This window comes from Apostichopus japonicus, chromosome 1 (genome assembly GCF_037975245.1).
Source record: "Apostichopus japonicus isolate 1M-3 chromosome 1, ASM3797524v1, whole genome shotgun sequence".
NCBI classification, from domain to species: Eukaryota; Metazoa; Echinodermata; class Holothuroidea; order Aspidochirotida; family Stichopodidae; genus Apostichopus; species Apostichopus japonicus.
In genome coordinates this window covers 9,900,814-9,912,598 of record NC_092561.1, presented here as the reverse complement: position 1 = coordinate 9,912,598, position 11,785 = coordinate 9,900,814, and the positions used below count along the sequence as shown (strand labels likewise).

General features: G+C 36.4%; 1 protein-coding gene across 1 annotated transcript; it reads left to right on the top strand.

Moving 5' to 3' along the window:
• The first annotated feature begins 1,980 nt into the window (after nucleotides 1–1,980).
• On the top strand, nucleotides 1,981–10,569 carry LOC139966977 (alpha-N-acetylgalactosamine-specific lectin-like). The gene is made up of 3 exons (XM_071970523.1): nucleotides 1,981–2,138; nucleotides 3,365–3,545; nucleotides 10,252–10,569. Exons 1-3 carry the CDS (start codon nucleotides 2,029–2,031, stop codon nucleotides 10,462–10,464), a joined length of 504 nt encoding a protein of 167 aa, XP_071826624.1. The 5' UTR covers nucleotides 1,981–2,028; the 3' UTR covers nucleotides 10,465–10,569.
• Nucleotides 10,570–11,785: the final 1,216 nt, after the last annotated feature.

Sequence of the window (11,785 nt, the reverse complement as noted above, 5' to 3'; positions counted from 1 at the left end):
CTGTGAAGAACTAACCTGTACATACCTCTCTTTTTTTACATAAAACAATGTGCCAGGCCAAGTGTGAACTATTTTCTGTGTGAGAGATGTAATACTACTTTGAGCTAATGAAGTATCCAACGCTAGCAATCCTATGTTCGTGAGGGCATGCTAGGACAAATAACCCTACCAGTTTTGATGCTGGGAAGCCTTTTTTCTGTGTCCTCTAATCCCAATAAATAAATATTAAAAATCTATAAAAAGAGGGAATAGTGATATGAGTTGAAGACAATAAGTTGCATGATGTTGTTTGCAAAGGAAGCAAAATGTTTTTTAAACTTTCCTTTTCAATTGTCATGTGCTGGTAGGATACCTCTCAGTAAGTTCACATATGTTCTGGCTTAGATCTCTTAACCAAACTAAAATTAATTTTAACCAACAATTAACCCAGTGGTGTGAAGGGTATGAGGTGAAGGGGAAAGAGAGCAGTATAAAAGCCGGGGTGGAGTGGGTAACAGGACAATTGGAGTTAATAATCTTACCCTTTCTACTCTCTTTCGCTCTTTCATGTACGGCAGTTCCTTCCTTACTTGGTGGTCATATCAATTTACCTTCAAGGCTGTCAAAAAACAATTAGATTTCTATTTGAGCAGTTTTTTTTATTTGGCAATATTTCTGAGCAGTTCATTCATTTTTTTGTGCGAAAAAATGTAAGAAATATGAGGTATAAAGAGCAATTTCCTTTCCTCCAACCCCCCCCCACCCCTTGTCTTGTGCCTTATGCCCTCTGCCTTGCATTATGTCGAAAACTTCGTTCGTGAAGTTTTAGAAATTAGTTACCATACTGACTGGATGAAGGAACCATATTGATTCAATTTTAATCACCAAAGTGATTAGTTTGACTTGATTAGTTTAGCTTGGGCTAGACGGGATAGCCTATGATGTACCCCTAGTTCTAGATAGACCTGATCGTCATACAGCTACTATACTGCTAACCCTAAAAGCTAGTGATGATAGGGCCCTAGCTCTACTAGTACTAGTACTACTAAAGTACTGGGCAGTTCAAGTTCATTTTAATTCCGTGCTACCGTGCACCAAAAACTTCAGGAGGCCACAATGTTTGTGCCATGTAACTTTCACACCAACCCTTAAATACATTTCAGGCCTTGATAAAACTATAAGCCACAACTGTGAGACAGGAAAATGAGGCCGCTATATGCCATTTTGAGTGGTTGTCAAGTAATTTGTGTTACAGTTGGTATGAACGCAGTGACCATGTGTCCCCAGGACGTACTTTCAATAGGTTTCTTTTCTGCAACACACAGTCAATTGCTTTTGGCACTTTTATCACTACAGTTGTCTAGTTTAGAGGAAGGTGTTTGCTTGCTGAAGTTTCGAGACCCGCAAGAATCTAGCCTATCATTTGACTTCATTGCGAACTGTAGGGCAATGTTGTTTACCTTTGTTAACCAGAGAAATTTCATTTTGTCTCAAGCAGCTGCTTTTGTTATGCGATGTCATATCATCTGGCCGGCTGCAGATAATGTACTTTAATGTAATGATGATGATGATCAATCAATACATCCGAGTAAGTGTTATATGGGGCCTTTAAGCCGGGAGTTAACGGGGTATATATACCCCCGCCCCTCGATAATGTTTGCTTAAAATTAACATTTGATCGTCCGAACAATTTAAAGTTTTCACTTTACTATTCAAATGGACCTTGACCTTCAGTTGTTATGGAATTTTAGTATAGAAAAACTAATTGAAATCAACTCAACGTGATGCATTAACTTAATAATTAACTTTATAATAACAGAATGTATACTTTTGGTTAGATTTGTAAAATATTTTAACAAAATGCTTTCATCACTTTATCTTAATTTACACCAATTTGTCATATTATCGCCAAACTGGCATGTAAGCTTCGAACGCTGGGACAGTTTTAATTTGTAAGGGTATACACCCCTTAAATGTAGACGAGTTTTACCGTATATAAAGGTATGACTGTCTAGATTTCAATCACTTTTTCTCCATCAATACTGTAACATGAAGACCAGTCTTGTCGTTGCTGTTCTGTTGGTCTCTACGTTCGCAGAAACTAACGGTGAATTCCGATGTCCGAAGTTTTGGACGGAATTCAATGGACATTGCTACAGGTAAGTTGATCAACCTCTTTACTGAAAAACAGACTAAAATATCAAGTTTGATTGAATTTGATCCTCAATCCAATATGGTTAAGCTAAAATCGTTTTGAAAATTTCCAATCTCTTATGTTAATACGTTATGAACGTACACTGTTAAAAAATAAGGAAAAAAATGTAAATTTAAGGTAAAATGTCGACGTTATATTACTGTGGCTCGCCGTTTGTATTTATAACAGTGTTTTATGGCTAACGGCAGGACAATTTTATAGCATGTGCATTCATCTTTAATTTACGTTCACTGCCCGTTCTGTAAAAATACAGGTCGTTTTAGACGTAGAATAACAGTGAGAATGCACTTTTAATTACATAATGTTAGTTAAGAATAAAGTATTAAATAACACACATTGTCTTTATCGTGGATATAATGACTTGATACCCATTATTCAACCCTCCTATGCATGTACATTTACACTTCTCTACTGTTTAGTATCAATTAACATACAGCGGACACTGTTCAATTTGAAAATCCATAGAGAAGGTGTTACCGAAATTCGTGTGTTATATTCTCGTTTTGATTTCGGTGTTTAATTATGCACATAATATGTCTAAATTATGATGTAGGTTGTTAGAAATATTACATTTGATATGAAAGGATGTGTCTATTGCTTGAAAACTTGTTTATGCTCAAACTAAAGTGAAAATGGTCACTATTATCATAAAAACACAGAATCGGTATATATATATATATATATATATATATATATATAGATATAGATATATATATATATATATATATATATATATATATATATATATATATATATATATATATATATATATATATATATATATATATATATATATATATAATTATATAGCGGAATGGTCTCTAAAGCAAATGAACATTATCAACTGAAATTAATCAAAAATTTGGTGTTACAGGTTGAGCAGTTGTGGTATTCATTCTTATTTACACGAAAGTAATTGCCGTTTTATGAAGCATACAATTAGTCAGAAATTAATCTGTTTACAGTAGGTAAAGGTTTTTTTGTAAAGGAAGTTTTAAGACGTAATTGTTGGATAGTCTTTCTTTTTTTTTGTTAGATAGTAAATACAAGAATGAAGTATAGAAATGAAGACAATAAAACCACGCCAGTATAATATAAATAAATAAACCAAACGACAAGTCATAACAATTGATAGTTCATTGTAGCACTTGATTTGTTTGGAACATCCAGGTATTTCAACCAGCCTCGCCTAAACTTTGACGCATCGCAGTCCTACTGCCAAAACTTCAGATTGGACCCTGAAAACTGCTCCTGTAAGCGTGCTAGTCTTGTGACTGTCGACTCATCCGAAGAGAACACCTTTCTCCATGAATGGTGGAAGTCAGTAAGAGAACCAATTTCCGACACACAGGTACGTCATCAATATGTTAGAGAGTTAGTTAACTCTACTTTCATATGTTATGTGTTTTGTCGGTGGTGTGAAAGCAAGTCGGGTAGATTTGTGTGGGGAGGGGGCGTGTTGATGCTTACAGTTTGAACGCAGTAAAGCAAACATATGCTTCAAGTTGGTCTTATCTGTTCCACGTACTGAAAGCCTCAGTTGTGTAAACGTGTGATACAATCCAAGACACGATATTTAAATAACGCTTGGCATGGAGGAGCGCTGCCCCCAGTTTGAAAGGTGGGAGGGGTTGGAGCGGTTGTATAACTTTGAACCTACATTTTCCTAGCTAAAGAAGTATTTCATGGCCTTGCTGGATCATTAGCTATTTATGATGCTTTTTTAGATATATTTTTAAACGAGTATTCTACATCCTGAAGAAAATGTCAAGGGGACTGATCGCAAGGCAGGGTGTGATGTAGCCCCCCCCCCCCCCCACGTTCCAACAATGCATACAAATAATACGTAAAAGAGAGAGGTATACGTAAAATCGTTTAGCATTGAAAAAGTTTGGTTGATAAATTAGGATTGGCTTTAACCCTTTAACTTGCCCAGGAAAAAATTTACCTCAAATTTACCGCGGTAACATACCACACTTTTACCCCGGTAAAACCGGGGTAAAAACGCGGTAAATTTGTTGTACATTACCGCGGTGTTTTGGCCCTATGGACGCGGTAAACCGCGGTTTACCGCAGTAAATTACCACAAATTTACCATGGTTTTACCTCACTTTTACCCCAATTTTACCGCAATTTACCACGGTGTTACCATACTTTTACCGCGCTTTTACTACACTTTTACTACGCTTTTACCCCAAATTTACCACAGTTTTACCGTTCTTTTACCCCAATTTTGCCGTATATTTACCACGCTTTTTCCTTAGTTTTACCTCAATTTACCATATTTTACCACGCTTTTACCACAGTTTACCGTTCTTTTACCCCAATTTTACCCTAGATTGACCACGCATTTACTACACTTTTACCATAAATTTACCACAGTTTTACCGTTCTTTTACCCCAATTTTAGTGTAGATATACCACGCTTTTACCTTAGTTTTACCTCAATTTACCATACTTTTACCCCAATTTTACCGTAGATTTACTACGCTTTTACCTTAGTTTTACCTCAATTTACCATGATTTTACACTAATTGTAGGACAGTTTTACCTAACATTGAACATGATTTTGTCCTAACTTCAATCAGCATGTATAATACCATATATTTCTTTGAATTTCACCCATCAGTGTACTGTATCATAATTTGGCTATATGCCTTTACCCTTATTGTAATGGTTGTATGCCTGACATGTAAGTCCTCAGTTGTAGAATGCAACAGTTTTTAATTCATCAAATCCATGGAGGTTTCACACATGAGAAAGCTTTGTTGAATTGCAATTACCCTAGATGGTATGATTCCTGACTCTCTTCTTTTGACTTAATTGGTAGTCCAGATTGGATTTTGATCTCTTATTGTCCTCAAAGACTTGTTTTAAATGGAAAGAGTACTCTGATCATAGATACATAGACTTGTCAAGTCATTTAATGGACCTGACAGAGAATACCCAAATCTGAGGACACTGATTGGTCAATTTTTGTGTGCCACAGTGTTGAGGCAGAGAAGCTATGCCTTATGTGTGCTAGTTTATATAGTTCTTTTTTCATTTTAAAGGCTTTTAGGTTCTCCCTAATAATGAAAAAAGAATTAATTGGTGTCTCCTCTCAAATATATCAGGGATTCCATGAAGGAATTCTCTATGTATCTATCCTCTGCTTGTTTTTTTTTAGGAAAAGAGATGCATACTATAACATATAAGAATAACAGTTTGTCTCTCTTCTTTATTCAACTCATATCCACAGGTAATTTATATTGCCAACATTAAGATATGAATAGAACAAAAGGTTTGTCATATCAGTATTGCAAAAATATGGGACAAAATCATGGAAAATTGCTGTAAATGTACCATCATGTTTCATAGTGTGACCCATATATGTTCTACTGTGGTAAAATCATGGTACAATTATGGTAAATTTACCATAGTATAATTGCACCGTATAGTTTTACCCTATTTTTACTGTGGTTAATCATGGCACAATTGTAGGAATTTCACAGATGTAGTTTATGTACCATATAAACTAACCCTACTTTCACTATCATGGTAAAACTATGGTAAATTTACCGTAGTAAATGTACCACGCTTTTACCCTACTTTTACCGCGGTAATACCATGGTAAAACTGTGGTTAATTTACCGTAGTAAATGTACCGCACTTTTACCCTACTTATACCGCAGTAATATCATGGTAAAACTGCGGTAAATTTACCGCGGTAAATGTACCACACTTTTACCCTACTTATACCGCGGTTATATCATGGTAAAACTGCGGTAAATTTACCGCAGTAAATGTACCACACTTTTACCCTACTTTTACCGCGGTAATACCATGGTAAAACTGTGGTAAATTTACCGTAGTAAATGTACCGCACTTTTACCGCGGTAATACCATGGTAAAACTGCGGTAAATTTACCGCAGTAAATGTACCGCACTTTTACCCTACTTATACCGCGGTAGTATCATGGTAAAACTGCGGTAAATTTACCGCAGTAAATGTACCGCACTTTTACCATACTTTTACCGCGGTAATTCCATGGTAAAACTGCGGTAAATGTACCACGGTTGATTTTACCACAATTTTACCACACATTTACCCTATTTACCACACATTTACCATAGTTTACCGCGGTAAAATTAGGGTACATTTTTTGCTGGGTGCATTTCTAAAAAATATGCAACTAAGTGTTTTTCTTCTTCTTCTTCTTGAATGAAACTCCAGAGGATTTTTTTTTTGAATGATGAAAAAGGAGCACATTTTTTTTAAGCATACCGGTGAAATTTGCATTCTATTCACAATCACTACAATAATAATAATTATTATTATTTTGTTTTAAAGTAATTCTGTGGGAGACGGTGTTGTTAACCACACTTTCCCCTTCCGAATCCAGTAGTTATAAGCGAGGCTTGTTTTATTCTTCGCTTAAAGGAGAAATAAACCCTGAGATTGTGCAGTGACCTCATAGTAGAGACTAATATTTTTACACCATCAGTGAAATAACAAGTCAAAACTACCTTTCCCAGAATTTCCAGGACTTTTCTAATTACTTTTTCACACCTACTGTGTTGGCGGCATAGAAATTGAAGTAGGGAGAATGGCGTCATGCGATACATATACTGAAACCAACCATCCAACTGGTGGCGCTTTGCGTGTACGGCAAGAAAGTACCGGCGCGTAAAACAAACCCTACGTCTTTGACATTACTAAAGCGATAAAGTTGACACACATTACTCGATATAGTGATATTGTGTGCCTCATTTGGGTGCCAAAATCTTCAAAAATGTAGCAGTAGGCTGCAGTTTCACAGGTAATTCTTAGGAAGCGATAGTAGAAGCAATTACATAGGAATCTAATTACTTTACTAGTGTCGTCTGCTCGGCTGCTGTATTGTTATTCAATGGACCCTGGATATAGTTAGCCTAGTCCCCTAGACCGACTACGGCTGTCCTTTTGGATGCGATATGACTAAAGCCTAATTACAAAACTTATCACCACCTCATTTTACTTGAAACTGTATCCCTAACGATATATCTACATGCCAGAATAACATGGGGTGACGGTTATGATGTCCTGGGCTTATCACTAACAATTCAATACTAGGAAAACTAGGCTAATACCCACTTTAAAGCATTAAAATTAAACTAAGAACTGCATGCACAGACTACTATGGAAGTATTACACAAAAGTAGGTGAGTGTGACAAGGGGGAGTACGGCGGGGGAAGGTTTGCCTATTCAATGCATTTTTCAGATAAAGCTATGACACTATTTGAGTGGAGCACTAAAATAATACAAGCAAGTCAAATGTTAGTCATGTTGCTCATCTGCTGTACCGCTATTCACTGGACCCTGGATATAGTTAGCCTAGGCCACTATACCGGCTACGGCTGTCCTTTCGGATGCGATATGACTAAAGCCTAATTACACAAATTTATCACTACCTCATTTTACATAAAACTATATCCCAAACGATCGATCCAATGCCAGAATAACATGGGATGAATGTTAAGATGTCCTGCACTTAACACTAAGGATTCATTACTAGGAATATTGGCTTAGCCTAACATAGGCCTAAGTACGTAGCCTTGTCCTTGGTCTACCTTAGGTTAGCCTAGGTCATAACTTAAGCCTAGAATATTTCCCCACTTTGCAACATTAACATTAAACTGCAAACTGCATACTGCATACTAATATGGAAGTATTACACAAAAGTAGATGTGTGGGAAGGTGGGGGGGGGGGGGAGAAGGGTTGTTGTTTTCCAGGGACAATGATGACGCTATCTGAGTGGAGCACTAAAATAACACGAGCAAGTTTTATTATGTGCTTTTATGTTATTTTGATATACCCCGTTTACTGTAATGTACTCATATGCACTATTTAATTGAAACAAAATGTCGCCTGTTCGAGCTATGTTTAGATCCCATGATGCAATTTTAACTTTTACTAGTTGCCATGGTGATAGGAATAGCCGAACCTCTTATAAACTAGTAGGTTGTAGAAGATGTAGCAAGATGTTAGTAGACTTGTTGCTATTTTGTGTATTATGTGAACTGCGGTTGTTCTGTTAGAACCTTAGCAAGGATAAGCCCTATTAGCCTCCTGACGCCCAATAATTATACGAAGAGGGGAAACGTCAAAGACGTCTTCTCTCTTCGAGATCAATATGTACACTGATGATCAATTGTGCAATATCATGTAAACCATCCGTACGTGTGATGCTGCCGTAGAAACTCAATCAAACCTTACCCTAAGGCTCGTTTAGAATTTATGATTAGCCTCTCTCATATATGGTACAGATTCAATCTGACCAGATATAGCAGATAGGCTAGGTGATATAGTGTCTGCTTTACTGTGAAACCCAGGGAATATTTCGGTACCTGCAGCCTAACAAAATGTGTTAGTTACCATGGCAACCTGTAGTCTAAGTCATTAGTTATGCATGGGTTGCAGTAGTTAGTGTGATATCTGTTGTTGTTTTGATTACTAGCCCACTAGAGGGACTTCCCAGTTAGTATACAATGTCACTTTTAGACCTCGTGTAAGTGATTTTAGAGTTAATTGTGCGCCCCTGATAGTGGAACTAGGGTGACCAGCTTCTAGTTGTATATCTATAGCGACATTCCTAGATACGCACTGCTATGCCGACTAGGGATAGACAGTCCAATTATTTATTGAGCACTATGTTACTGTCATGTGAGCAACATAGGCAAGTCATTGTATGTTTAACGATCGACCAGTTGCATATTATTGTAAATGCTTTTGAAGGTTCACTTTACTATCAATGTATTTGATACTTTTTACGTAGTACCATATCGGTTAGGTAAAGTAAGATTCACATTTATGTTTCACTCTGGCGGAGGTGACTAGATTGGATCTTGTATATGTTAGTTATGTCATTATTTGTTATTGCCCTTGTGTACTTGTTTATGCAAAAGGTAGGAGAGTCTACCGTGTCAAGTCGGGCCTTTGTATGTATTAATTCATATTTCATACTTATTTTATTTTGCTTTATTAGTTAGTATTCTTATTGAAGAAACTGTTGACTCCTTGTCTCTTTGTGTGTAGTTGTAATTGTTATGTATTGGCAATATTAGTAATGTATGGTGACCCTTCACCAAGACACTCCAAGCTGCCATGCATCTGCAGAGACAAGCAAGAAGATTACATAAATTAATTATATTAATTTCCAAACAGTATTTGGGTAATAGTTGTATAGAATAACACCTTACTGAAGGACTAGTTGATGTCTATGCTAGACGAAGCCCTTAGGAGAAGTAGTTAGACGCCTATCATCCCCACTCATAATACTGCGATCCGAGTGAGAGGATTAAGTGTACTCCCGTCCTTAGATGTTAGACAGAGTGACCAATGTGCACAGATGACATGGGGGGCGGGGGCGCCTATGGCAAGCCGCTTTAACATTTACCTCCTTATTCTACTGACTCAGGTAGAATTCATTCCACTTAAGTAGAATACAATTCAGTTTATGTGAGATGAATTGCAGTTAAGAAGAATTGTATTATACTTAAGCTAAATTGTATTCCACTTAACTAAAATAACAGCTTTCTTTTAAGCTTAAGTTAAATTTCAATTTCATTGTATTCTACTTTAATAAAACAAAAATCACTTAAATATAATTTAATTTAGCTTAATTAGCAAAACACCCATCTCTTGTATATTCATACTGAAAATTGTAACTACACTCTTAAAAAAAAACATAAAACAAAGTTGTTAGTGTGCTTCTATGACATAACACCTGCTTTATTAACAAAACACCCATTTCTAGTGTATTCACACTGAGATACATCTCAATTTTGAAAATTGAAATTACATTTTCAAGAAAAACATAAAACATAGTTGTTAGTGTGCTTCTATGACATTACGCCTGCTAACTTCAAGTTCACTTCTGCTGCAAAATGTTGCTGGAATCTGGAGAATGATACATAGGAACTGAATGCAAATTTCACCAGAATGCTTATAATTATAATTCCTGTCTCATCTGTAAATTGTTTTCCTCTCGACTATCTTCCTAACAAGTTCTCGTTATAATTTCTTTTAAAAAGCATGTCAGAATCGGTTACACTGACATTGGTTCAGAGGGAAGATGGCGGTGGATCGATGGAAGTACTAGCTCCTACACCAGATGGGATAGTGGTCAGCCGGACAATTTAAATGGGGATCAGCACTGTGCGGTGATTTGGAAAACAACTTCTGACTACGGAAAATGGGATGACGAAAACTGCGGCTACAGCCAAGGATTCATCTGTGAATACTAGGATGATAATAATGACTAAGTTCTAAAATTGGTATCCAATCAGTAATAGAGTAGCTTGGTGATTGGGAACTCTTTTCTTGGCTGATAAAACGTGCAATAAACAGTGCATTTGTTGTACCTCTGTTTGTCTGTTTAAGACAAAATGCCGTGTATGGATAAAAAGATTTGAGGTGATCGAGGTAATGGATGGTACTCTATGTAAACAGTAAGGCTAAACACTTATAAATACTAACAAAGAAAGAAAGGTAGTAGGAAAGAAAAACAGTAAGATAGAAAGAAGGGAAGAACAAACAAAACATAGCAAAACAACATCAAATCTTACCGTAAGGTTAAATCCCGAATGACATTTCGGGACGATTTAAATAGCTCCCCATCCCCTCCCCTCCCTCCCCCATTTCCTCTTTTAACAAGTGCGACAGGCAGGTGGTAAAAAGGACGTAGGCCCACGTGATAATATTATACAATACTGTGGAAAGTCCATTGGGATGTCAAATGATAAGCTCACCCCCCCCCCCCTTCCTGGAATTGGAAAATTTAACATTTTATCCGTTTTGATTGAACCTATAGTTTAGACCATTCCTAAGATTGACATTTGTGTTGAAAACAGGAGTTAAAGGAGGAGTTAAAGAAGTACTTATGTAGTTGTGCCCCTGCAAGTGAGACAGACAAAGTGCTTTGTGGGTGGATGTATATATATATAGTGGATTATTGATATGTTTTGTGTTGCAGTTGTGAAATGTGGATCAACCTGTGAACATTTTCAGGAATCAGCTGAAGAAGATAACAAAATATATTGATGAGCAAATTTGGTGATATGCAGCTTGTAGATGTCAAAAACAGAGAGTGAATTCAAAGTGGCAAAAATTGGGGCTGTTTGAGAACGGTAGTGTCCTGTCTAGCAATAACGCGTGTTGTTGTCTTCTGAAGAAGAACACGCTTTTTGTAGACGGGAAATATAGTTATTGCCTCAAACAATATTACAGTATAGCTAAGGTGAATAATAATAATATAGTTTGGGGAGCAAGAGGTAGATAATTAAAAAAGTTAGAATCTGAGCCGATTAATGATTCTGTACCTTTTTGGAATATGTGGTTGCCAAGTGAGGTTTTGATAAATAACAATACCTAAATAGTCAGCAGAGGATGAACGAAAAAAATGTTTATTGCCAATAAGAATATAATTGCAGTTAAAAGTTTATTTCTTGGAATGCGCCAAAGACTAAAAATGATTTACTTTATTTTTAAATATTCAGAGAAAGAGAAAAGCTTGTTATAACTTGAGACCACAGAGTAACCTTTTTGGGACCATTTTCAACGGTAAGG

What these genes read in the sequence shown, in the direction of transcription:
- LOC139966977 (XM_071970523.1), top strand. Translation starts at nt 2,029, where the DNA reads ATGAAGACCAGTCTTGTCGTTGCTGTTCTGTTGGTCTCTACGTTCGCA. An exon ending in TTCAATGGACATTGCTACAG is followed by an intron (nt 2,139 to 3,364) that starts GTAAGTTGATCA and finishes TGGAACATCCAG; the next exon opens with GTATTTCAACCAGCCTCGCC. An exon ending in AACCAATTTCCGACACACAG is followed by an intron (nt 3,546 to 10,251) that starts GTACGTCATCAA and finishes TCTTTTAAAAAG; the next exon opens with CATGTCAGAATCGGTTACAC.